The 27,026-nt window shown below is 37.0% G+C and overlaps 6 protein-coding genes and 1 long non-coding RNA gene across 11 annotated transcripts in view; 6 read left to right on the plus strand and 1 right to left on the minus strand.

Moving 5' to 3' along the window:
* Positions 1–27,026, minus strand: part of LOC149690257 (nose resistant to fluoxetine protein 6-like) — a 204,074-nt gene that overhangs the window by 326 nt on the left and 176,722 nt on the right. Inside the window, exons 6-20 of one of the 5 annotated variants that reach the window (XM_089869763.1) lie at positions 7,061–7,229; positions 4,664–4,871; positions 3,944–4,221; positions 3,638–3,752; positions 3,476–3,566; positions 3,196–3,296; positions 2,917–3,108; positions 2,727–2,820; positions 2,323–2,415; positions 2,083–2,248; positions 1,672–1,751; positions 1,488–1,610; positions 1,108–1,228; positions 869–1,055; positions 50–192 (exon numbers count right to left, since the gene is read on the minus strand). In XM_089869763.1, coding sequence (XP_089725889.1) covers positions 50–192; positions 869–1,055; positions 1,108–1,228; positions 1,488–1,610; positions 1,672–1,751; positions 2,083–2,248; positions 2,323–2,415; positions 2,727–2,820; positions 2,917–3,108; positions 3,196–3,296; positions 3,476–3,566; positions 3,638–3,752; positions 3,944–4,221; positions 4,664–4,808 — 1,929 coding nt within the window. In that variant the 5' untranslated portion in view covers positions 4,809–4,871; positions 7,061–7,229. The other 4 variants (XM_089869762.1, XM_089869761.1, XM_089869764.1 and 1 more) reach the window with 4 other exon arrangements.
* Positions 7,424–8,002, plus strand: LOC149690258 (uncharacterized). The gene is made up of 2 exons (XR_016383880.1): positions 7,424–7,523; positions 7,837–8,002. It is a non-coding gene; the product is annotated as an uncharacterized LOC149690258 (long non-coding RNA).
* LOC149690259 (nose resistant to fluoxetine protein 6-like) lies at positions 9,734–10,618 on the plus strand. The gene is made up of 5 exons (XM_089870494.1): positions 9,734–9,842; positions 9,912–10,007; positions 10,078–10,243; positions 10,308–10,387; positions 10,444–10,618. Exons 1-5 carry the CDS (start codon positions 9,763–9,765, stop codon positions 10,616–10,618), a joined length of 597 nt encoding a protein of 198 aa, XP_089726620.1. The 5' UTR covers positions 9,734–9,762.
* LOC149690260 (nose resistant to fluoxetine protein 6-like) lies at positions 10,830–11,829 on the plus strand. The gene is made up of 3 exons (XM_089869781.1): positions 10,830–10,938; positions 11,378–11,564; positions 11,626–11,829. The coding sequence occupies exons 1-3, from the start codon at positions 10,831–10,833 to the stop codon at positions 11,793–11,795; spliced, it is 465 nt and encodes a 154-aa protein (XP_089725907.1). The 5' UTR covers position 10,830; the 3' UTR covers positions 11,796–11,829.
* Positions 12,142–20,600, plus strand: LOC149690261 (nose resistant to fluoxetine protein 6-like). Its single transcript, XM_089870495.1, has 14 exons — positions 12,142–12,172; positions 14,240–14,512; positions 15,050–15,288; positions 15,413–15,527; positions 16,003–16,062; positions 16,135–16,308; positions 16,380–16,473; positions 17,166–17,261; positions 17,331–17,496; positions 18,032–18,061; positions 18,137–18,216; positions 18,452–18,574; positions 18,638–18,758; positions 20,337–20,600. Exons 1-14 carry the CDS (start codon positions 12,142–12,144, stop codon positions 20,598–20,600), a joined length of 1,866 nt encoding a protein of 621 aa, XP_089726621.1.
* LOC149690262 (uncharacterized) lies at positions 20,678–21,177 on the plus strand. Its single transcript, XM_089869786.1, has 2 exons — positions 20,678–20,751; positions 20,820–21,177. The coding sequence occupies exons 1-2, from the start codon at positions 20,695–20,697 to the stop codon at positions 21,102–21,104; spliced, it is 342 nt and encodes a 113-aa protein (XP_089725912.1). The 5' UTR covers positions 20,678–20,694; the 3' UTR covers positions 21,105–21,177.
* LOC149690263 (nose resistant to fluoxetine protein 6-like) lies at positions 23,290–26,761 on the plus strand. Its single transcript, XM_089870496.1, has 12 exons — positions 23,290–23,581; positions 23,937–24,175; positions 24,298–24,431; positions 24,901–24,995; positions 25,081–25,254; positions 25,387–25,480; positions 25,609–25,704; positions 25,765–25,930; positions 26,010–26,089; positions 26,190–26,312; positions 26,380–26,500; positions 26,561–26,761. Exons 1-12 carry the CDS (start codon positions 23,290–23,292, stop codon positions 26,759–26,761), a joined length of 1,815 nt encoding a protein of 604 aa, XP_089726622.1.

Genomic DNA, 27,026 nt, shown 5'->3' on the forward strand with positions numbered 1-27,026 from the left:
ATCAGAACGATGTGCCAAGTGAACAAATCAGGTGGTGTTGAACATTTACCAGTATCTTGTAAGAGAAATCTTGTTCGCCTTGCATGCTCTTGAAGTAATACTGTAATACCAAGTAATGGAAAAGGTACATTATGTACGATGGTCGATTCAGAAAAGCGAAAACTCTCCAAGACAAGATCCAATTGATGTAATCTGTTCATCAAAAAGAGTTGAAACTCATGGCGGAATCGACGAGGGAAAAAATCAAGGAGTGAAACATGCCTCATGCAAATTGAAATCATACTGAGAACAAGTGCATGATGAAAATTTGAAAATACATGCCAGAAAATAACGCTAGGAGGAGGTGAAATAACTTCATAAACTTTATACTGTTCAAGCGCAGAACGTCCCACTTCATAAACTATGTACTGTTCATGCACAGAACGACCCACTTCATAAACTACATACTGCTCATGCGCAGAACGACCCACTTCGTAAACTATATACTGTTCATCCGCAGAACGACTCAAACGAAAAAGCGGAAAAAGCAGGGTTCATTTGATAAGGAGGTAAAACTCAAATGACAAATTCGAAAAGTTTAGGATAACAGTCAAGTCATTATGGTATCCATGCAGATTCAAACTCGCGAGTTGTGCAATTCAATCGGTAAATTAGAAATGTACCGCCTTAATTTCAACCTCATTCATATGAAAAACAGTCGGGATTAAATCCATGCAGAGGCTAATAATATTCATGAATCATGCTTATTGAATCAAACCGAATGATAATGATGATAATGAGACTTCGTAATCAGCTCCAAAGCTTAATATTAACAGAAAACCCGAACCAGAAATTAAAAACTGACTAGTGTAAAAAATGAAGGGCTTACAGCAATTTCCAGTTGCGCACATAATAACCAACCAATTTAAGGCAAACGCCAACGCAACATGATGCAACGCGGTGTAAGACAATCCTTCAACTAACGAAGGCTCTCTTCCATTGCACCATATGTATGTACCAAAACATACAAACAATGCAACAACGGTATTGTGAATCCATCCAAATGCTTGTTTCACCTAAGTAACTTGGCGATTAATTAAAATATTACTAAGCAAATTAAAGGCATACCTTTGACAAATTAAAACTATCAGTTCGAGCAACGAAGGTACCAGTGCCTAAACCAATGGCATAAACGCATAAATGGGCGTGAGGTAAGAAATGGTTGAAATATGCGTACTCGAGCATGGCTCTAAAATAAGAATTAATAACACGAAAACGTTATACCGCAAAAATTGTCAGTCAGGCAACAACATTTCCTATAGACCTTTTCGACGTAAAAAAAGGGACATACAAGGGGGTTGATACATTGCCATCCGTCTCTGCGCATGCACTCTCATGATACAAAAAGAGTACAGCGCAGGCGCCATAAAGCGAGGTGGAAGGCACAGTTTCACCAACGTGTCTGTTCCTCTTAGTTACATCGAAATATTCTATGACCGTTTACTCACGGGACATTGGAATACATGGGGAACATTGTAGGAGGTAGTTGATTAACATAGGACAAGTAAGTACTGAATCCCACGGAAAAACCGATGCAAATCACCAAGAATATGTTTGCGAAAGATTTGTTCCTAAATTTAAGAAATAAAATACTTTCTAGTTTTGAAAAAATAATCTATTCCAAAATCGTACTTGAATAAAATAACCAAATATATTATAGCAACCAGAAGATACTGAAGTTCCACGGAGACGTACCACAGATGGATCAAACACTGTGGAGATGACAAATACATTAAATTAATTAATGTTTTAATCAAATTCGGGACTGTAATGGATTAACTCAAAGCAATGCCAGGTTAGGACTCTTTACCACCCTATGATCTCTTTAATTTCGGACCAAAAAATGGTATTCAACTTAAGTTTGACATTGCTAAAGGATATCCAATTATAAACGACTTTGACGCGTAGACATAAGGCGAATTCTTTCATTTCTTGTTCGGTAATCTCTGTACCTGACACAGGTAAAGCCCGCACTAAGTTTGACCAATGTCTCAGGTTCTAAGTGCAGCCTAACTGAACACTGACCGAGAGTCATTATATTACCGTGTCATTGGGGTTCATGAAGTTTTGTCCAAAGGTGAAAATTTGCCACCAGTTTTTCTTGCAAGTTGCAGCTGCTGGTTCGAAAAAGTCCACCCATAAGGGGCCATAGTTTACGGTTGGGAGAAGGAACATGAAACCAGTGACTACTAACTCTCCCGGTAATAGACTAAATGTGTCATAAAATTGACGTGATTACCATTTAAACTCTTAATTAAGTAGATCCCTAATTTGAAAACTAACCGCCAAATTCTTTTCAGTATCATTTTAGGAACGTTCAGTGAAGTTCTTTTAGTATCCACTCCAATTACGACAATGTAAGACAGCAAAGTACCACTAAAATAGTAGTTCTGAATAAATATTTGGTTTGGAGTGACATAAAATGGAGCAAGAATACGAGCTATAGGTGCTAGAGGAGAGAGAACAAGATGGCCCCGGCCAAATTAGCCTTTTGCGCTGCGATCTCTGATCTCAAGTGATTAGAATTAGCATTAATAATTTCATTATAAGGTGACCTCGGCTTTATTTTTATTTTGTGGTTTTACTTCTTTCAAATGAGAATGATACCTACTTTCAAGCAAAAACTGGGGCTCTGCTGTAGAGTTTATAGCTCGTATCCTTGATTAGGCTTAACGTAACTATATTACCTCATGAAGAAAAACACATCAATGGGTGCCCAAGTGTTTATAAATACTTGGGAAAAGAGGTTCTTGTATACATTTCTCAAATTTCCAGGGTTACCTTCGTAATAATGAACGATTGTTATTACTATTTGGCCTATTTCTTAACCTTAAGGCTTTCTTAAAGAATAAATTTTTCACGTATCAGTATTCTTACGTAAGAAGAACGGATCAACAGTTAGAATTATTTGGCCAATGACAACCCAAGTAAAGGCTATGAAACGGAGACCTTGTAGGCAGGATAGTTTTTTATCCGTAAGCTGTTTGGTACTCAAGACCAATCTAACGTTACGACGCAATGAAAATATGTAAGCGAATTGCTTTGCGCTGAATATTTCAGTTTCTGCACCTAAATTCGAAGAATTTTAACAATTGAGTCTGCCTTCTTTAGTCTGGAAATTTATATTTTAGTATTTATATTTTTGGTAGGATTGACCTGTCATGTTTGATTCTTCAGTCTTATTTCCAGGACCGTACATCCTGTAGTCAAAAAACGTAGCCAAAGAGCATATCACGCCAAAGAATGAAAATACGCATCTGTTTAGGGAAATTTGAAATAAATTTATAAAATTGTACTTTTGAGAGCGTTGCCTCCCCTTTTTAGCCATTTTTTTTACATCTAAAACGTCTATTAGCTGATGACAACTTTCAATTCAAGCTTATGAATCTTCAGAAAACCATAACTAAACAATAAATTCTAATTTAAAGATAATTACATAATTATAATTTGATGAGTTTCCAAAACGACATTAGGTTTTTCTTGGCAAGTGTGCAAGCTTATATGAAAGAAGTCCGAATGCGCCATAACTGAAACACGTGTGTAATTAATAAAAATCAAAGGGCTTAATTAGATTAAAATGGTCTTATTTATAAATTACTGATAGAAATGACACTTCGCACGTCATCATCGCTACACTTGTTGGGTAAGCAAAGACCAGTTCTGATCGGAATCTCGTAACTGTGTCCCAGACTTCCATAGACGTATTCCATCAACTACAAACGTGTTTTTAGTATCATAAAAGTTAATTAGCGACAAATTGATTGTGGTTGTTAATAGATGAATTATGTTAACACAAAGTGTAAGTAAGCTTTTTGACTAGAACTAAGTGTACTAGGCTGTCAGAGAACCTATTAAATCATCGACTAGATATACTTTGGATGGAAAAATACAAAACGGTAATTACCTCATTGTTGGCGGTCATGTTATTAAAAGGCCGAGGTAAGTTATAATTGTAGACGAATCTGTCTCTTTTAGGTAAAGTCGGTCTTACGTCGAACAGACAATATTTGCCCATAAAGTCGGTGGTCTTATAAAAATCGTTGAAATTGAAAGAGTCTATAGTTTTGTTCAGCAATTCTTCTTCAATTGTTGGAACTTGCAGGTGCAAGCATCCGTAGAAGCTACCAAATGTCGATGGGTTGCGTAAAATACCCGCAAGTGGCTTGCCTGTTGCGTCCAGTACTAGAAATTGCAATTATAGCAATGAACACAACAATAAGAAATTACTTTTGAACCCACCGTTGCGAAAAAGTCCCTCGAAAACTTTCTTGGGCTATAATTTCATTTCTATATATCAGAAGTTTCTAAGATATGTTCCATAAGTGTAACACATGCTATACTTCGTAATGATAGAGACTTACAGCTCGAGCTAGTTCGAGAACGACAAGCGAGAATTGACTACATTAGGTTAATTTTGTTGTCCATCTTCCTATTTAGTCTGTACTAAGCCTTTGACAGCGCCTCACTAGGCGTCGCTTTAGGAGAATCTATGACGTTTCACCTACGTCACTTCATGAAAAGCTCTCAGTAACCAGTGACAAACTTATGGAACATATCTTACGAACTTATGTTAAGCTGATAATACAACAAAATGTCTTAAAATTATGATGATAAAACTGCTTACGTCGAATTGCCCATCCTTTATTTTGCATTAATCCGTTATAACTTCTAACCAAACTTTCGGAACATGGCGTCGAAACGTTCAATATTTTAATCTTTCCAATATGAGGTTCCAACGAAGTGGCCAGTTTCCCGTTTAACCATATCATACCATCTTCCAGCTTCACCCATTTTTTGAGGACTTCTTGGTGCGTCGCTTCAGTTACGGCATCCTCCAATAAGAAACCATTTGACAAATTCCATAGCGAAACCAAAACCAAAACCACGTTCAATATGAAGAAGAAAAATTTCCACATTTCACCGAAATAAATGTGAAAACAATTCAAATGAACTCAGCTGTAGTCCTTAGCGGCGGAGACGACTTTTTGAAATGAATGAAATATCCAATCGCAATTTTAAAAAAGTCTGTACTTTTCAAGGCATAATTTAAGAAGGGGTTGAATAATAAGATTTTTATCGGTTTTGGAAAGTTTTTCGAAGAAGAAAAACAATGGATTATCCGCCTTTCAATAAAGGAAAGTAAGACATGTAACAGTTAAGTATAACCTTGAAAATATCAATAAATTAATGAGTTCGATTCGATTCTTGGGATGTAAATTGTTTCGAGGATATGATGTCACTTCGCGAAATGGGTTTCATAAAGCTGTATTGTTAAACAATGCGATTGTGAATGAATACATTAAAGACAACGAAGGACACTTATTTTTTGTTTCAGAATATGTCTATATCTGTTTTTCACTTGTTCGTAGGTATTTGGAAATTTACTTAAAAACAACTATACTTATGTTTCACTTTTTCTTCCATTGTTTTAGTGAAAAAATATATAAATATAAAAGGTGCATTTTATATTTATCTTTTGGTGAAATCGTGTTCAGTTAATTACGACACTATGGTCAGTAGAATTAATATTGGAAGATAGGCAAAATGTTTCTCTTTTTAAAATTCGAAACAGCGCGTGAAATACTGAATATTTCAAACTGGAATCACTACCCATCTAAACTAGAAAATTTTGAAATCGTTTTCAACCGTTTTGGAAACGTCGAAAATTTGATTATCATATATATATATATATATATTCTCTTTTTAAAATTCGAAACAGCGCGTGAAATACTGAATATTTCAAACTGGAATCACTACCCATCTAAACTAGAAAATTTTGAAATCGTTTTCAACCGTTTTGGAAACGTCGAAAATTTGATTATCATATAGAGATCTTTTATAAGAAAACGGAGTTATTATTTAATTTATGAATGGATTAGTTTTTACAAACCGGTTTCATAATGTCTCGTGTAAACACGGCTTAAGTTTTATTACAGGATCGTTAGGCTTAGTTTACGATATGAACAGAGGCTACGTAACTAAAGTATTAAGGAGATACAGAGTGTCATCCTTCTTCTATTATCCCCTTCTGGTGTTATTAAAAAAATTGTTTCCGTTCAAACTTTACTGATTTTAGTTCAGACCATGTTTCTTCGAAAAATTTCGCGAAGTTTTCATTTCAACAAGTTGCAAGGGGCCCTATAACCTTTGTGAAAATTAACATTATTTCCGAGTTAATTTTGATGGAGAACGTGATACGTCACTTAAACGAAGGTTATTTATATCCGGTAAAACAATTTGATGGTCAAACGGTTTAATACGGGGGTAATATACTTATTAAGAGTAAATTACTGAGAAGATACCTATGTTGTAAACGCGAAAATGAAGAATGGTGAAAAACAGGTTATACTTCGGGTTAAATCAACTTCTGTTATCGAGGAAAACAATCTAAGTCTTACATCTCGTCGTTTAAATATCAATTACAAACGTTTAGGAACATTTATTTCAGAAAGCTTTGTTTTACCTTATTTGAATTCTCTAAAACTTGATCAGAAACCTTAGCAGCTTAGCATTTATTTTTTATATTCGGTACTATCCAGTCACTTGTTTCTTGGTATAGAAGTTTTAAAGTGAAAGGAACGCGATGTGGCTTCAATGCTTCTGCAAAGTGTTGCTTATTTGCGCGGTCTTGGACACAGTTTACGGTGGATTTTACAATAAAGACGTTGCGGTTACGGAAAAAGATCCCTTGATTTTACAACGAAAATGGCATGAAATGGAAGACTCGATGTTAACAGGTGTCGGTTCGCTCGTGAAAAATATCATGCCCATGTTGACCAACCCTCCCGAAGGTCTAATCATTAGTGAAACGTGCAATGATGCCCTCTTACAAACGGTGGCCGATTTGACTGAATTGAAACGATGGGCAGTTAAAAGTAAGTACACAAGTAGTAGTTGACAAAAAAAAACCCTGCTCTGATTGGCGTTGAAAGAAGCCCGCCAAATGAGATAATAGACATTTCAATGGATGACTAATTCTAACTAGTAAATTAAAAACTGAAAAATTATCAATGCAATTTACCTAGTGTTGGACGCAACGGGCAAACCAGGTGGTGGTCAACTGCACGGTACCATTTCCGCCCTTGGATCGTACGATGAATGCATGGAGATACGAGTTCGCGACCTTCCTGACACAGATGAAGTCATGTTCCAGGGCCAATACTGTTTGGTGGATTTTAGACCAATTTTGCCTGAAAATGATAAACCATATTATTACTTCGGTGAAAAGATGACTGTATTCCAAAATTTCACTACAAAAACTGAGGTTACTTTTTACTAAATTATAGAAAGATTAGATTAATTAGTATATAGAGTACGATATATATGATAATATTAGTCTTTTGATAATTTCTGCAATTACACATTACAGAATATGAAAGATTTCGTTATTATGGCACCATCTTTCTACGACACGGCTTTCCGCTTCGGATTGTGTATTCCATCGGCCTGTTCAACTCAAGATTTAGACTCAATTTTAACAAATGGTAACAATTTGAACCAAAAGTCGTTTATTACAAGAAGGCATACAGGGTGTTTCAGATAAGTCAGCCATAAATTAAGGGGAGATGTTCTTTGGTCGATTTTGAGTGGAAAATGCAACTTCTATTTCCATTATGCCTAAAGGGCCACTGTTCTTGAAATATGATTTGAGTGTTTTATGGATTACCCCTTAATTAAATTAGCAATGTCTTTCGGTTCGTTAATTAAATTTAAGGGGTCATCCTTAAAATCCTCTTATCGTATTGAGCTCGAAGGAACTCAATCCACGATCGATTAATTACGTATCATTTTATATAGCATTAAACAACTCCAACTGGATACAAACAATAAATTCCTGCGAAACGGAAAAACCTGTGGAAATACATAACGATATGTGGATTTCTCTGTAAGACCTAACATATAGTCGCATATTAAACTTGAAACCAAATTTATTTTAAATTTGCCTTAGAGCATGTATAACATCGTTTCTTCTAGTGGTTTTAGTTTCAACTATTTTCGATTACTACACTTATCCCAGACTCGCGGAATGTCCAAAATACCTTAGTAGGTTTACAATGCAACTAAAATAACACGTTCATAAGATATGTTCCACAAGTTTGTCACTGGTTACTGGGAGCTTTTCATGAAGTGAGGGAGGTAGGTAATAGATTCGAGGTAAAGCGACGCCTGTTGAGGCGCTATCAAAGGCTTAGTAGAGACTAAATAGGAGAAGATGGACTGCAAAGCATAGTGTAGTCGATTCTCGCGTCGTTCTCTTACTAGCTCTCAGTAAGTCTCTAGCATTACGAATGATGGGTAGTGTCACAATTATGGAACACATCTTATGCGCCTAAAACTTACAGCTAAGGTAATAGGATTTAAAGGTTCCGTGTCTTTCAGGTACGAATCAGACGTTACTTTTAGCATTTTCAATCCGGCGTTCAGTTAAGAAGACACTGGCGGCAAGATCACCTCACAATCCTCAATTATACGCTCTAAATGGTGTACGGTTTATGACCATAACTTGGGTCATGTTGGGTCATACCTATTTGTTCAGCGATACGTACAATTTTCGTAAGTTAGCCCGTTGTTTCAATAGATATAACTATGACCATGGAACACAGTACATCTTCAATGATATATCAATGGATAGATATATATAAAACACATATTATCAGAAGCATATAATACTTCTAGCACCACAAAGCGGGGTAATTGTAACATGATTCTTCCCAACATCATTTTACATTTGGAGCAAGGTTATTAAACCGAATCACATAAGCGATAAATAGTTCCCTCTTCATTACTCTATTAGCGCTTAACTATTTGCCAATACGCATGCGCTCGTGCACTTTTGTCCCAAGTCAAAGACGAGGTTTGTGGGTTGATTGCTGAGGATTTAGTACCAAACAGTTATAGAATTCATCACACGGTTCGATGCCCATCTGAAGTTTGATGAGCACAATAAGTGTAAGCCTGGGAAGAATCCTGTTACATAACTAAAGTATTAAGAGTATGCAGAGTGTCATCCTTCTTATATCTCCTTCTGATAAAAATCAGTGTTGTAGCAACGAGCTAACATCTTTGAATATTATAGGTATAATTTCGTAAAGCAGAAAACAATGACACGGAAAATAATTCATTCTCCTATAGCATAAAACACCCGTAAAATATTATATTTAAGAATGACTGGCGTATTGATGGACACTATATTAAATTTCATATATAAACATCATTTTGACGACCCAATTTAATAGCAACAAGGAAAATAATTTAGAGATAACCCTTGGGTTAAATCCGTACACGAATGGTGGTCAAATCTTGAAGGAGAGAGGGATGGAGCCGAAACCTCTATACCTATAACGTTGCAGTCCGTACCCCATCTACAGACAGGGCCGGAAATAAGCAAAATGTCTTATAGGACATGTGTCCAGTGAACCCTCCTTTGACTGGGAAATTTGCAGGACATTAGTGTGGCATCTTCATAGTCAAGTTATCAACACTTATCAACAACATTTATTGGTCAAGATGTCCAGTGACCCTCTTAGAATTTAAAAAACTATGGGACATTTTAAGATTTTATTGGACAAGGTCCAGTCTCCTGTGCTTATTTCCGGCCCTGGATACAGAGGCAACGTTATAGGCATGGGGATTACCACTCCAACCGTCTCTCCTTCAAGCTGTAGTTACGAATCGGCCTAGTATGTACAAATAAGTAAATCTTTCACAGGGGATCTTCTATACATGTTCACCGCTGCCAAGCAAATAGAGATGCAAGTCATCCTTAACGGATTTCTCAGCGTGGACACATTCTTCTTTGTAACGTAATTATTTCCACTTGCTAAAATGACGTGCATATTACAGTATTTATAAATAAATATTTAATATGAAAGGGGACTTTTAACATCATATCAAATACTGAAAGCGGCGAACCAGTATGGAAAAAATGTATTCAACATACCTATCATATTAGCCAGGAGAGTTTTTAAGTAATTAGTTACTTCACTTTATAATTAAATTAACTTTGAAAATATAATAATAATTAGAATAAATTAATAGATTTGTGCCTTTATCCATGCTGGTGGTGGGTTTGATTATTTGGATGCCCGTAATCGGAAGTGGACCAATGTGGAACTACTTAATGGATCCATTTTCGGACACTTGCCGTAAAAGTTGGTGGAAAGTTGCCATTTTCATCAATAATTTTCAACCGGCGGAGGAGCAGGTTGGTAACGATGCACGTTAGCGGAGATCCTTTAATGCCTGACGTGCAACTGTTTTGATTCTAGTGCGCTAACCATACTTGGTACTTGAGCACGGACATGCAATTTCTGGTCGTTGGATTACTTTACATTTGGATTTACTTCAAGTAGGTATAGGCTAAGTAAAAACAACTTATTTTATAATTTATATAACACATTTTAGGAGTGAAAGGCTTGGACACGCCTTTTTGGTTTTCTTAGTGATGTTCTCCGTTTTATCGACAGCAGCAATCACCTACATATACGATGATACGCCAGTTCAAACATTTTCCCAAGTTAATCAGAGGTCAGTGCTGTCAGGTGTTGTTACCAGCCATGGTTTTATCAAAAGGCCATAGGAATAAAAAGGGTGTCACTTAATGTCTTCTGACTCAGCCACTATATATAGTGCAACTATCATTTTGAAGTACAAAAGTCGGGGGTCACGTTATGACAAGCTCTCATTAACCAGTGACAAGCTTATGGAACATATCTTATGAACTTATGCTTTTGATGCATCATATTAACCAGCTTTTTGATCTATTTTTAAAATTATAGGTACATCGCTAACATGTCCTTAAGAGGTTATTACTCGCCGAATGTTCACATTGGGGTCTTTGCCATGGGATTGGGGCTGGGAACATTTTTATCGAAAGATAAAAAAATTCAAATGTCAAGGGTATGTGTTTCATGACATTAAACTATAGCAATGAGTACCTCTTCACATGTTGAAAGATCCTGCGAGATGTGATCTTGTATAATTGGTCGAAAACCATAATATCAAAGCAGGGATAGATGTAATTTTAGAAGCAGGAAGGCAGAACAGCTAGTCTTTACTTCAGTCTGACTCTTAGCCCAGTATAGAGCCCCTCCCTCCACCACGTAACGAAAAGTTTAAATTATCTTATTGGCTGCTCACTTCAACTACGTTTTGATGACGTTACTGACGGGGACGGCAAAAAATATGTAATTACCTTTTACCTCTGTCGCTATGACCCGCCTCTTCTTCCCGTCCCAGGGAAGGGGGTCCTGGACTTGGACGCGCCCAGATGACTCTGTTCTCCATTCTGCTTCTAAAATTACATCTATATCCTGATCAAAGTAACCTTTTGCTTTAGACGACCAAGATAATTGGTTGGACTGTATCCGTTGCAATGGGTCTGACGGCGTTATACGCGGTCGAGATATGGAACAGTGGAATGCGAGTGACACCTATCTACGCGGCAATGTACAGTGGCTTCACCAAAAATGGTTTCGGCCTCGCGTTAATTTGGTTGTGTCTGGTTTGTGCTACAGGAAACGGTGGTAAGTCCAGCTTCTGACCGTTATTTCAAATAATGTTCTCAATTGTTCAAATGATTTTCAGGTATTGTTAACAAAATTTTATCGTGGGAAGGTTTCACGACGTTAAACCGTTTCACATTTACGTTGTACTTATTTCACGCTTTGGTCATGAACTACTACACCGCTAGCTTAAGAGGCAATATCGATCTTTCAAACGTTACTATGGTAATTATCAAATCAATTGGAACTTGATTGTGGAAGATCTATCCCACCATACGACATTTTAACCTTTCAATTTTAAGGTTTGGATGTATTTGGGACACGCTATGATCAGCTTTATCGTGGCAGTGTTCGCCCGGATATTATTCGAATGTCCTTTGAATGAACTGGACGCCATAATCTTCAACCCCAAAAAGTTAATCAAGGTAGAGAAAGAAAAATCGGAAAAAAGTGAGGACCACATTTATTCAGTAGCCATGGAAACCACAAACGAGTGTCTTACCATAAATGGGAAACTAACTCAAAACGGAAAGAAAATGCACGAAAACAATACTGAAGAAAATGGAAAAGAAAATCAAAATACAGAGAAACAGTAAACATGGTCATGTTAAGAAATAATATTGTCGCGGGTAAGTCATCATCTCAGAATTTGTTTTGTTTGAAATCGAAATGATTAAAATAATCGGATATAATTTTAAAATATTATAGTATGTAGTGTATATTATATAGTATATGTGGGGTATAGTGTCATGGATATGTATAAATGCTACACATTATGGATTCCCAACTAGGCCTTTAAAAAGCTAGCCACCAAATACCTAACAACTCGCGAATGTGAGGTGGATCTAAATTGAGTCAGAAGTAGGGGAAAGGAACTTGAAATTTTGCCCATGCGCAAAGAGAGAAAAAGTACGAGTTTCCCTCTCCCTCAGAAGGTTGGAGGAGGGGCTAAGCCATATTTTTATTCCCTGCTGAACGGGCGCCTTAGCAAAACGCCTCATTTAGAAGGTAAGAGATGGCAATCCATAATATGTAGTATTTACACATATCCATGATAATATAAAGTAAGAAATGTTAAGAAATAATACTGTCTGAAGTGTATCGTCTCCTCGATCGTCTCCTCTGATACCGAATGGAAACTGATAATGTTCAATAGAAAAAATTAAAAGATAAAATTGTTTTATTGTATTCATTGTTACGCTCTCGACTCATATGGTTTAAAATTAATTTTTTTTTCAAACCATATTTTCTCAGCAATTGCAAAGACTAGTATTTCGAATTTTTGAACAAGTGTTAAATGTTTTTTAAAAAAGGTATAAAATTTCATCTTAATCTCTTCAAAATTACCCCACTTAAGCAAGCGACCCCAATAGGCTTCCTTTTAGCTCAAGCTTTCAAACGATCGTATTTTAAAGCATGAAGATACTCTGTTAATTCAAATATTTAATTGGAAATATCTAAGTATATCCAGATCTTAGCTAGCGATACCTGTACATAATAGCATAAGTACATAAAATGTATTCCAAGTTTGTCACTGCTTACTGAGAGCTTGTCATGAAATAATGTCGGTGAAACGTCATAGATTCTCGTAAAGCGACGCCTAGTGAGGCACTGTCAAAGGCTTAGTACAAACTAAATAAGAAGAAGGACTGCTAATTCTCCCTTGTCGTTCTCAAACTAGCTCACAGTAATTTAGTCTCTAGCATCACGGAGTATAGGTAGTGTCATACTAATGAAACTTATGGTGTGATAAGACGACAAGTTGAATCGAGTTAATAATTTCATTGTGCGACGTTCATAACAATAATAATGATAATAAAGAGTACTTTGTCGCCATAGGAGGAAATTTTACGTGACAAAATCATTCTGTAAGGTCAAATTCAGAAGAAAGAAAATCATACATACTATGCGTCAAGGTAGAGGTCAAAAACATTCAAAAACAATTGAAACGCTTTTAAAGGTGGTAAAGTAAAAGTTATGGCTCCGTGACGCATCGGTTGAAACGTACGGACGTTTTCTACATTTCTGGACACCATTTTCCCAAGATTTTTCGACTCAAAATCGCTCAATAAAATCGCCCTTAATTTATGCCAGACTTATCAGAAACACCCTGAATATTGTCAATAAAAACAATTAAGGCTAAAAGAACTAGGCCTAATTGCATTCTTAAATTTCGATGATTATATTTCAATGATCCATTTAGGTGTTAGCTTCAATTCAATTTTGTTCATGCTAAACACGTGTTCTTTTTTCAAGTAAGCCGTAAATCCACTTTAGTACTTTTAGCATTAAATTAAAATTCAACCCACACTCTCAACATTTGACCTCATAACGTGAATAACAGTAACTTAAAGCCGTAAAATCTCGTGCATACAAATGAACCCCTTAAATTTAATTAAGAAACTGAAAGACAATGCTAATTTAAATTGAGTCTCAGTTATTTACGTGCTGTCATAATAGCAATAGTAACGTCGTATGTAATAAATTTCCGTTTTGGAGGAAGACAAGTACGTCTTTAATTTTATTGTTTTACAAATTTAACTGGCTTGAACTTCCCGTTCAAGTTTAAAGCAATTACACCTTTGGAATTATTTTATTAACTCATTATTATTCCTAATTTATGTTCAGTCGAATTTATTTTCAAGCACAGTAAACACGTCAACTAACAAGGTGCGGGATGTGGTTTCAATGTTTAGGCCGAGTGTTGCTTATTTGCGCGGTCTTGGACACAGTTTACGGTGGATTTTACAATAAAGACGTTGCGGTTACGGAAAAAGATCCCTTGATTTTACAACGAAAATGGCACGAGATGGAAGAATCGATGTTAAAAGGGGTCGGTTCGCTCGTGAAAAATATCATGCCCATGTTGACCAACCCTCCAGAAAGTCTAGTCATTAGTGAAACGTGCAATGATGCCCTCTTACAAACAGTGGCCGATTTGACGGATTTGAAACGATGGGCAGTTAAAAGTAAGTGCTAGTACTAAATCTCGAAGGATAATAAACCAGAAGTATATAATACTTCACTTCGAGAGAAGTGTACCACAAAGTGCACGGGGTAATTGTAACATCCCAACATCATTTTACATTTGGAGCAAAGATACATACGCGATAAATAATTCCCGCATCCTTACCCTATTATCGTTTAACTATTTGCCAAGGCGCATGCATGCGCTTGTGGATTTTTGTCCCACGTCAAGACAATAAATTTGTGGGTTGGTTGCTGAGGCTTTAGTACCAAACAGTTGTTGAATTCACCCTCCCACGGTGCGATGCCCATCTGAAGTTTGAAGAGCGAGAGAGCAAACAAAACTTAGGGTGGGCCCGGGAGAATCATGTTGCATAGCTAAAGTATTAAGTTGAAACAGAGTCTCATCCTCCTTCTACTATCCCCTCCTGATATAAATCAACGTTTTCGTTCTACGGTTCAAATGCTGCTAATAGCTTCATAAATGATCGAATTTTCAATGTGTTATATAAATTTCTCTTGGGCACCTATTTATTCAGTGTTGGACGCAACGGGCAAACCAGGTGGTGGTCAACTGCACGGTAGTGCGGCTGCTCTTGGATCATACGACGAATGCATGGAGATACGAGTTCACGACCCTCCCGATTCGGACGAGGTCATCTTCCAGGGCCAATACTGTTTGCTTGATTTAAGACCAATTTTGCCCGAAAATGATAAACCATATTATTACGTCGGAGAAAGGATGACAGCATTCCAAAATTTCACTACGAAAACTGAGGTATTTTGTTTCAGTCGGGGTTAACTAGAATGTACTTGGGTATTACTGAATAGGGTTTAGTTTCACCAGAACCCTTAATACCCGCGAAAATTTTGATAGAGATTTGTTTAACAACACACTACAGAACATGGAAGATTTCGTCATGATGGCGGCATCTTTCTACGACACTGCTTTCCGCTTCGGATTGTGCATTCCATCGGCCTGTTCAACTCAAGATTTAGATTCAATTCTAACAAGTGGTAATTATCTAAACAGTCTGTAGATAAATCAGAAGTTATCAAAGGCCTTTAAAACTTGTCGAAATTTATGGAGATAGCTTTTAATAACTTGTGGCTAATTTGAAACGAAAAACGTGTTTAAAAGTTGATACCCCATTTAACAGCGTTGAACAACACCCATTGGATACCTACAATAAATTCCTGCGAAGTGGATAAACCAGTTGAGATAAGGAGCGATATGTGGATTGTTTTGTAAGCTTTACATGCAGGAGGATTCTCCCCCATTTCACCCAAAAACAGTTTCCCCAAATCCCATTTCTCCCAAACTCATTTGTCCCAAAATATTTTCCCCCAAAACAGAAACATTGGCTATTAATTTCCCTTACATTGAAATTTTTTGGAAAAGGCGTAACATTGCTGTGCATATTTAATAAGTTTACCTCATTTTACTTTTGCTTTAGAGCATTCATTGCACCGTTTCTTCTTATGGTTTTAGTATCAACCATTTTCGACTACTACACTTATCACAGACTAGCGGAATGCCCGAAAACCTTCAGTAAGTGCATCAGTCCTAAAACATCTAGACAATAATATATTACTTCTAATTCATTATTTCCACGTTGTACAGGTACCAAACAGCAAATAATATTAGCCTTTTCAATCCGGCGTTCAATTAACACGACACTTCGTCCGAGATCAACTCAAAATCCTCACTTACACTGCTTAAATGGCATGAAGTTCATAAGCATATGCTGGGTCCTATTAGGACACACTTGTTTGTACAGCGACACGTACAACTTCCGTAAGTTACAGCATGAAACCAATTACCTGAGAATGCACACACAACAGAATTAAATTAAAATAACATTACAGGTGACGTTCTATACATGTTGACTTTGATAAAGAAAATAGAGATGCAAGTCGTCGGTAACTCATTTCTCAACGTGGACACGTTCTTCTTTGTGACGTAATAACAATATAATTCCAATATCAAACTTAAACAAAATAATATGGCTTAAACCATGGATATGCATAAATACAACGAATTATGGATTCCCATCTCTTACCGTCCTTAGGCGCCCCTTCAGCAGAGAAAAAAATTACTTCCAACCCCCCCCCCTTTACCTTGTAAGGGAGCGGGAAATTCGTACTTTTTCTCTCTTTGCGCATGGGCAAAGTTTTCAAACCCACCACTCAGGATTCTGCGCAGAGCTATAGTTCCTTTCCCCCACAACACCAAACTACTTCCGATTCAATATCCGCGAGTGTATTTGGTGGTCAGCTTTTTAAAGGCCTAGATGGTATCCATTATACGGAGTATTCAAACATATCCAGGGCGAGAATAGAGCCCTTTCCTATTGTGATTGCATTCTTTGGTCGAGTCGGATTACGGGTATTAATTGCTATCAAGTAGGCGATGGTAAACTTCCCCAAACCTCAAAAATTTGCCTGATTTCCCTGAATTTTAAGAAAAATTCGAAATGTCTCTGAGTTCTCCCTGAGTTCTTTTGTCAACTATTTATTTCCCTGAGCTTTCCAGGTTTTCATGAACCCTGAGTGTAGGCTTAGGGTAATGTGTTTTGAGAAATGTATATTAGACAAATTGCAAGGCACTACACTTAGAAAATAATTGACGTGCGTGTAACTTTGATTACGCAGGGGAGTTCTAACATCCTACCAATTGCTGAAAGCCGCGAACCAGTATGGAAAAAATGTATTCAACATCCCATTCATCTTAGCCAGGAGGATTTGGAAGTAACTAGTTATTTCACTTCATAATTAAATTAAGAGTTGAAATATAACAAATATTGACCAAATTAAAAGATTTCTGCCGTTATCCATGCTGATGGTGGGTTCGATTATTTGGATGCCCGTAATCGGAAGTGGACCAATGTGGAACTACTTAATGGACCCATTTTCAGACACCTGTCGTAGAAACTGGTGGAAAGTAGCCATTTTCATCAACAATTTTGAATGGGCACCAGATCAGGTACTTAAATTCAGAGATACCATAGAATACGTCAATAGCTACGCCAGGAATGGAAATAAGCAAAATAAGAAAACTGTCCTCAACGTCTTTTTAAATAAAGAAAATTATATTGGTTTTAGTTTTAATTTTACTTTCTTAATTTTTTGGTATAAATCTGGCGTTAAAATTGACACAGCCGTTAAATAGTTCCTATAGACTAGTGGCGGTAGAGAGGGGTGTAGACTGTGTATCCCTCCCTCTGGTCGCGCTCTTGTTAGATGGAATACCGTACGCGCCCAGTAGGAGGATGACACTGATCTAAGAGATAGAAGGGTATGACGTTTGCATACGCAGCACTGCCATTACTACATTCAATTAACACGACACTTCGTCCGAGATCAACTCAAAATCCTCACTTACACTGCTTAAATGGCATGAAGTTGACACAGCCGTTAAATAGTTCCTATAGACTAGTGGTGGTAGAGAGGGGTGTAGACTGTGTATCCCTCCCTCTGGTCGCGCTCTTGTTAGATGGAATACTGTACGCGCCCAGTAGGAGGATGACACTGATCTAAGAGATAGAAGGGTATGACGTTTGCATACGCAGCACTGCCATTACTACATTCATGGACTTATGTATAAAACATCATTTACATTCTAGTGTGGGATCCATACTTGGTACTTAAGCGCGGACTTTCAATTTTTGGTCATTGGCTTGCTCTACATTTGGATTTATTTTAAGTAAGTTATATAAATAGTACAGATGGCACTGGGAATCCTTATTTCTCCATCTTTACTCGGAAAGGTATTTGGGCTGGCACCTTAGCAAACTCGCGACGCTGGTTACCGTGTTGACGAAGTGAAAAATAAGAATTCTAAATGTCACTCAATAATTTCCTGATACGCATGATTGAGGGGGGGGGGGTTAGAATTCATCTCGCATTTCAACTACTACTTTTATTAAATTTAAATTCAGAAGCGAAAGATTGGGACATATATTTTTGGGATTCTTGGTGACATTCGCCGTCTTATCGACTGCGACAGTGACGTATATTTACGACGACACACCAATACAGACTTTTTCCCAATTTAACCAGAAGTCAGTACGCTAGTCACGCATTTAAAGCAAGGGTTCTAATCTACAAGCAATTTTCTCTTTTAGCTATATCGCATTAATGGCCCTAAGAGGATTTTTCTCGCCCAATGTTCACGTTGGTGTCTTTGCCATGGGATTGGCTCTCGGAACGTTTCTATCCAAAGAAAAGAAAATCCGAATGTCTAGGGTGGGTTTCTGAACTTCTAAGACTACTTAATACACTTTTGTTGTTCCATCATACAACAATATTGTATATATCATAAGTTGGTAAGGTATGTTCCATAAATTTGTCACTGGTTACAAACTGGAGCTTGTCATAAAGTGACGTAGGTCATAGATTCGAGGAAAAAGCGACGCCTGGTGAGGCGCTGTCAAAGGCTTAGTGCAGACTAAATAAGAAGATAGACTGCAAAATTTTCCGAGTGTTGTCAATTCTCGCTTGTCGTTCCATAAACTAGCTCTCAGTAAGTCTCTAGCATTACGAAATATTGGAAGAGTCATATTTATGGAACATATCTTATAAACGTATATGATATATTCATGGTGAGATGGAATAAGGGCCTGCACAAACGAGTAATAAGGTCCAAGAATTGATTATCTCGGTTGATATACAGTTTGGAAAAGATCAGAGTGCCCACCTTTTTCGGACATTTTATAACAAAAAAAAACTCGAGATCAGTGAGGAAATTAATTGTAGTCCATTTTCCAGACTCATGGAAATTTAATTAAATAATTCTCTGGCATCCACTAAACAAATCGTTCATGTAATTTCAAATTATCACAAAAATGAGATTTTGTAAGAAATCAATACAATAATGTTAATGAAAAATTAGTTTTTGTAAGATATCATAAATGTTGCAAGATTAATCCAGCAACAAACAGGAAATTAATGTCCTTCAGCGCAAATGTTCGTTGGCTCTACCTTCCTGATGTAGACATTCTTCAAGTCTACTGGCCATTGATTCGCGGGAATGGCGAAGCATTCCTGGGGTGATGTTGGCAGTGGCGATTCTTATTCTGGCTTTAAGGTCGTCGTGTGAATCTGGTTCAGTTGCGTATACCTTTCCCTTGACATAGCCCCAGAGGAAGAAATCTAACGGAGTTAGGTCAGGAGACCATGGAGGCCAGAGCCGTTGGTCCACCCCTACCAATTCATCGGTTAGGGAACTCGTTATTCAGCCACTATCTTACGGGTACGGCGAAGTGCGGTGGCGCCATCCTGTTGGAACCACATATCCGTCACTACTGCCAATGGTAAATCATTAATGGCATCAGTAAATTCTTGACGCAAAAACTCCAAGTAACGTTGCCCGGTGATGTTCTTGTCAAAAAAGAATAAAAATGTCCGAAAAATGTGGGCACTCTGATCTTTTCCACCCTGTATCTAATCAGAAGTAAGATAAGGGACTAGAAGTAAAGTAATAGATCCTGGCACTAGTAAACAAATTTGAGGAGAGAAAAAAATTGGTCGGGTTCCAAAAACATTTCCTACCCCCTTCCCCTCAACCTAAACATGGACGCGGGTGCTTGAATCTAGTTCGGCCGTCTACCGCCGTGAGCGTCTCACGTTTTGGAGGGAAAAATTAAGAAATCGCTACCAGAGGGCCAACTGCTGGTGTGTTATCAAGAATATTAATCTTCGGCAAGTGAAGAATTTGGTACTCGATACTTTTAGCCCCTTATCTTACTTCAGATCTAACATAACAAATTGATATTTTTTTCCTATATGAAACTTAATTTAAACACATTGTTATTTTCTTTCAAGAAAACGAAAGTTTTTGGTTGGACTTTAGCGTGGACTTTTGGTCTAACGGCGTTATTCATGTCCGTCATTTGGAACCGTGGAAACCGAACTCCAGCTATTTACGCTGCATTGTACAGTGGATATGCCAAAAATGGTTTTGGTCTCGCGTTAGTCTGGGTGGGTTTAGTCTGCACTACGGGAAATGGAGGTCAGTCTCCAAAATTTACGTTACGAAAACTAAAATTTAGTCGACGCATTCTACGTCAAAAAGTTGAAATTTTATAAAATTTCAGGTATTATCAATAAATTTCTATCGTGGGAAGGTTTCACAACGTTGAACCGTTTCACATTTACGTTGTACTTGTTTCACCCTCTGGTCATGAACTATTACACCGCCAGCTTGAGAGGCAATATCGATCTATCAGTCGCTACTATGGTAAGTATAGAGAAGAATGAAAGTGAACGATTAGTCAAAAACCTAAAGATACGTTATTGAACTTTAAGCTTTGGTTGTATTTTGGTCACTTGGTCATGAGCTTCATCGTGGCGGTGTTCGTCCGGATCCTATTCGAATGCCCTTTGAATGAATTGGACATGATTATCTTCAACCCCAAAAAACTGATCAAGCCATCGATAGACAAGATGGGTAATGGCAAGGACAACACTTATTCCGTAGCCATGGACACCACAAACGGGGGTGTCACCATCAATGGGAAAACTATAATGCAACATGAAGTAAACGGAAAGAAACACGAAAATAGTACAGATGAAAATAGAAAAGAATCTTAAAATGCAGAGAAACAGTAAAAATGCCGATGTTATCATTTAAGATACGGAATAAATTAATCATCTTTTATCATATTACACAAAAATAATATAAAAAATCTCCTAATATCCAAATGTCTTATAAAATCCTTGTGTCCTATCAGGGATAAATTTAATGTTACAAGTAGGAATGGAGAACAGAGTAATGTGGGCGCGCGTCAAAGTCCCGGACGACCTTCCACGGGGCGGGGGGTATGAAAGAAGAGGCGGGTCATAGCGACAGAGGTAGAAAGTAATTACGTATTTTTCGCCGTCCCCCGTCAGCAACGTCATCAAAACGTAGTTTAAGTGAGCCAATAAGATAATTTAAACTTTAAATATTAAAACATTATCATTAAAGGAAGTGTGACAAGAAAGATTCAAATAATTTAGCATTCCCAATCTTAGTCTATACCATAACTTTATAAATATGTTCCATAAGTTTGACACTTCCTATACTTCGTAATGCTAGAGACTTACAGCTCGAGATAGTTCGAGAATGACAAGCGAGAATTGACTACACTAGGTTTTGCAGTCCATCTTCTTATTTCGTCTGTACCAAGCCTTTGACAACGCCTCACCAGACGTCGCTTTACCTCGAATCTATGACCTACGTCACTTCATGACAAGCTCCAGTTTGTAACCAGTGACAAACTTATGGAGGAACTTACCATATGAACTTATGTCTATACTAACACCTGCAAATTAAAAAAAAAAACAATAAAAAAACCACTTCGTTGAATCGTTTAAACGTCATTTTTAAATTTAATAAAAAAACTAAATTGATTTCTCACGAGAGACAATGAACACTTCTTTCCTGGTTGTCGGAAAAGGTTAAATTTTAAGTCAAAAATTAATTTTGAAAGGTCAAAAACAAACAAAAAAAAACCCCTAAATGATTTAGATAGTTAAAAGCATATACTTATTTGTCGGAAAATTATTTTAAACAATTGAAACATTTTGATGGTGGAAACATTTATATCCTATGTTAGTGACCCATAAATAATTTGTTTGCTTATCTTTAAAACTGCTTCCTTAAGGACGTGATGGTAACACAAATAAAATCACATTGCGGGTGACCTTCATTCAATATGGAGAAATCGTAAAAATGGCCATGTTACGAAAAAATGTTGTCGCGATTAAATCATCTCATCAAACTTGGTTTGAAATTGAAATGATAAAAGAATCGGGGATTTTTTAAAGTATTATAGTATTTGGTTTATACAGTTTCTGATTTTGTGTTGTGTCTTCGAGTTAAAATTGGAGTATTTTACGGATGACCCCTACAATTTAATTAAGAAACTGATTAAGACAATGATTTCTAATTTAATTAAGGGGTCATCCCTAAAACACTAAAGCATAACTCGAAAACAGTGGCCCTTAGGGCAAAAATGTCAATGAACATTTTCGACTCAAAATCGCCCATATACTCAATCACTCCCATAATGTATGCCTGACTTATATCCTACAAACAAACAAACACATTTCACCTCTTTATAATATTATATATATATGTAGATTAATACCATAAGCTCCTAAGATCTGTTCCATAAGTTTGTCACGGATTACTGAGTGCTTGTCATGAAGAGTCGTCATAAATACTAGTAAAGTGACGCCTGGCGAGGCGCTGTTAAATTCTTGGTACAGACTAAATAGGAAGATGGAATGCAAAATTAACCAAGTGCACAGTGAATTCTCGCTTGTCGTTCTCGAACTAGCTTTCTAACTTTCAGTAGTATTAATAGATTATATTAATAACTTCCATTCTTGTTCCACAAAAATACAAGAGGGGGAAAAAGCTGTTTTCTTCACAGCTCTTAAAACATCGTTAAATGAATAATGAAATATTTTCATGAAAGAAATAAATCCCATTGTTATTTAAAAAACCACTTTAGACTGGGGGCATATATTAAGGTCATGCTGGTCTGACCGTGGCTAAAGTGAAGACTTCTTTCCCCCAGTGGACGGACATTCCCAAAACAAACGTAAAAATTAATAATTACCTGATTGAGGAAAGATAACCTTCTATATTAAACGGACATCCGAACACTTGAAAAGAACAAACATAACTTAATACGTAGCATCGTGACGAAATATTTACTCTTAACTTATATACGTTCAGAGGGTTGCTTTTCTTGCATATTAAACCCGTTAACAAACAAGGAGCGGGATGTGGTTTCAATGTTTAGCCCGAGTGTTGTTCATTTGCGCGTTTTTGGACACGGTTTACGGTGGATTTTACAATAAAGACGTTGCGGTTACGGAAAAAGATTCTTTGATTTTACAACGAAAATGGCACGAGATGGAAGAATCTATGTTAACAGGGGTTGGATCTCTCGTGAAAAATATCATGCCCATGTTAACCAACCCACCCGAAAGTCTAGTCATTAGTGAAACGTGCAATGATGCCCTCTTACAAACGGTGTTCGATTTGATGGAATTGAAACGATGGGCAGTTAAAAGTAAGTGCTAGTAAATTAATTTCAAAGGCTAGATTGAACCCAAGGTGTCAATTTCGGACATATTGGTTTCCCATAAATTACTTTCGGAAAGATAGATTTTAAATTAAATTTTGTATCAAAGTAATTCAGATGGTACTGTACTACCTTTCCTTAAATTACCACAGAAGCTTGCAAAATTTTGCAAAACCCATTTTTTGCTTCGCATTGCTTAAACGTACAGTTCCACAGAGGCATTACTTAATAGTTTCGATCCAATGTGTTGGAATATTTGTCATCTATGAAAATCCTCAAACAACTATATCAAGAGACGATTGATTTGAAATATAATGATATCTTATCCATTCAATCAATTCAGTGTTGGATGCAACAGGCAAACCAAGTGGTGGGCAACTGCGCGGTACCGTGGCTGCCCTTGGATCGTACGATGAATGCATGGAGATACGAGTTCACGATCCTCCCGATTCGGACGAGGTCATCTTCCAGGGCCAATACTGTTTGCTTGATTTAAGACCAATTTTGCCCGAAAATGATAAACCATATTATTACTTCGGTGAAAGGATGACAGCATTCCAGAATTACACTCCTAAAACTGAGGTATTGTTTTAGTTAAGGTAAATTCGAATGTACTTGGGTATTACTGAACAGGGTTTAGTTTCACCAGAACCCTTAATACCCGCGTAAATTTTGAGAGAGATTTGTTTAACAACACATTACAGAACATGGAAGATTTCGTCATGATGGCGGCGTCTTTCTACGACACGGCTTATCGATTCGGATTGTGTATTCCATCGGCCTGTTCAACTCAAGATTTAGATTCAATTCTAACTAGTGGTAATGATCTAAATCGTCTGTAGGTAAATCAAAAGTTTTCAAATGCCTTTAAAACTTGTCGAATGAAAGGGAAATTAGTCTCCATATACCACCGTGGACGAGTTCTAGGGTGTCCCACTGACCATATTTTGAAATTAATGGTCCGTGATTAACATAGTACCATTTGATGCACACGCTTTGCGGTGTAGCAGAGTACATTATCAACCGAGAAGAGCAATACTGATAATAAATGGTCTATAATATATTTGGCAATTAAAGATGAATAACTTTTGATAATTGCTGGTTAAATTTATTAACTGAAACACCTTTAACAGCTGATAATTCATTTATTAGTGTTGAACAACAGCCATTGGATACCTACAATAAATTCTTGCGAAGTGGATAAACCAATGGTGATACGAAACGATATGTGGATTGCTTTGTAAGCTTTATAAAAATAGGGGAATATTTCAATTAAATCATTCTCAATTGTTTTACTTTTGTCTCAGAGCATGCGTAGCACCGTTTCTACTTACGGTTTTAGTAGCAACCATTTTCGATTACTACACTTATCCCAGACTCGCGGAATGCCCGAAAACCAACAGTAAGAACCACCCCCAGCAATATTTGTTCACCGGGCTTTTAAATAAGATTATCTTTATAATTCAAAATTTAATTTTCTTCTTCAGGTGCGAAACAGCAATTAATTTTAGCCTTTTCAATCCGGCGTTCCGTTAACACGACACTTAGGTCAAGATCGCCTCATAATCCTCACTTGCACGCCCTAGATGGCATGAAGTTCTTGAGCATAACTTGGGTCTTGCTAGCACACACCTTCTTATTTACCGACACGTACAATTACCGTGAGTTTCAGTAAGGGGTTCTTAGAACTTACCAAGAGCCATCTTACGTTTCATTTAAAAACAACGCAGTATTTCGAATGAATAAATTGTGGAAACTCATATAATTGTGGCTAAATTAAAATCACATTACAGGTGACCTTCTAAACGTGATGACTATAGTGAAGAAAATAGAGATGCAAGTCATCTGTAACGCATTTTTCAACGTGGACACATTTTTCTTTGTGACGTAATTATAATATTCCCGAATTAATTAACTTAAAGGGATAGTAACGTATAAAGCAACTGAGATGAATCATTAACTAGCTTGCATCTCCTATGAACATAAGCTAAATCTCTGTATCTTTAATTTTGCAGAGGAGTTATAACATCCTATCAAATACTGAAAGCGGCGAACCAATATGGAAAAAATGTATTCAACATCCCTATCATCTTAGCCAGGAGGATTTGGAAGTAATTAATTATTTCATTTCATTATTAAGTAAATTTACCAATTAATGACTTGGTCACTAGATTTCTGCCCTTGTCCATGCTGGTAGTGGGCTCGATTATTTGGATGCCCGTAATCGGAAGTGGACCAATGTGGAACTACTTAATGGACCCATTATCTGATACTTGTCGTAGAAACTGGTGGAAAGTAGCCATCTTCATAAATAATTTTGAAAGCTCACTAAACCAGGTACTTAATACAAAAGCTAATTCAATTTCCGGACCAGGATTGGATTCCATTCGTGAACATTGTAACATTTTGTTTTTAGTGTGCTAACCATACATGGTATTTAAGCGTGGACTTCCAATTTTTGGTCGTTGGGTTACTTTACATTTGGATTTACTTTAAGTAAGTGCAGACAATGAAAAAAGGTGGAACGAAGAATAGTTAACAATGCAACTCGAGTGGTTGAATTCAAGTCGATTTCCCAACTGATTTTAAATTTCAGAAGCGAAAAACTTGGACAAGTGTTTTTGGGATTATTGGTGACATTCTCCGTTCTATCAACTGCAGCAATCGTTTACATTAACGACGACACACCAATTGAAGTATTTTCGCTATTTAGCCAAACGTCAGTTCAGTACTTTAAACAAGTATTGAAACTCTGGTGTTAATCAACGCTCACTTTACACTTATAGATACATCACTACCATCGGTTTAAGAGGATATTACTCGCCCAATGTTCACGTTGGAGTCTTCGCCATGGGATTGGCTCTCGGAACGTTTTTATCCAAAGAAAAGAAAATTCGAATGTCTAGGGTAAGGTTTCAGAGTCCAGACAAAGGTTATTGGGTGAACCAATTGAAACTCTCTTTCTAGATGACGAAAGTCGTTGGGTGGACCATAGCATTTACACTGGGTCTAACGGCGATGTACACATCCGTCGTTTGGAACCGTGGAAACCGAATGCCAACAATTTACGCGGCAATGTACAGTGGATACACCAAAAATGCTTATGGGCTGGCGTTAGTCTGGTTGGGTTTAGTCTGCACTACGGGAAATGGAGGTCAGTCTTTTTAATCAACACGAATTGCAAAATATAGGGCCTACAACATGAAAACCTTTCTAGACAAATTGTAGTCGATCTATTCTCCAGTAAAGAATTGAAATTTACTATGTTTCAGCTATTATCAACAAAATTCTATCATGGGAAGGCTTCAATACATTGAACAGGTTCACATTTACGCTGTACTTGCTTCATCCTCTGGTCATGAACTATTACATAGCAAGCTTAAGGGGCAACATCGATTTTTCCAACGTCACTATTGTAAATATCCAATGTGTA

This window comes from Phalangium opilio, unplaced genomic scaffold, assembly GCF_054372755.1.
Source record: "Phalangium opilio isolate 3A_F unplaced genomic scaffold, DU_Popi_V2 ptg000031l_1, whole genome shotgun sequence".
In the NCBI taxonomy this organism is placed as follows: domain Eukaryota; kingdom Metazoa; phylum Arthropoda; class Arachnida; order Opiliones; family Phalangiidae; genus Phalangium; species Phalangium opilio.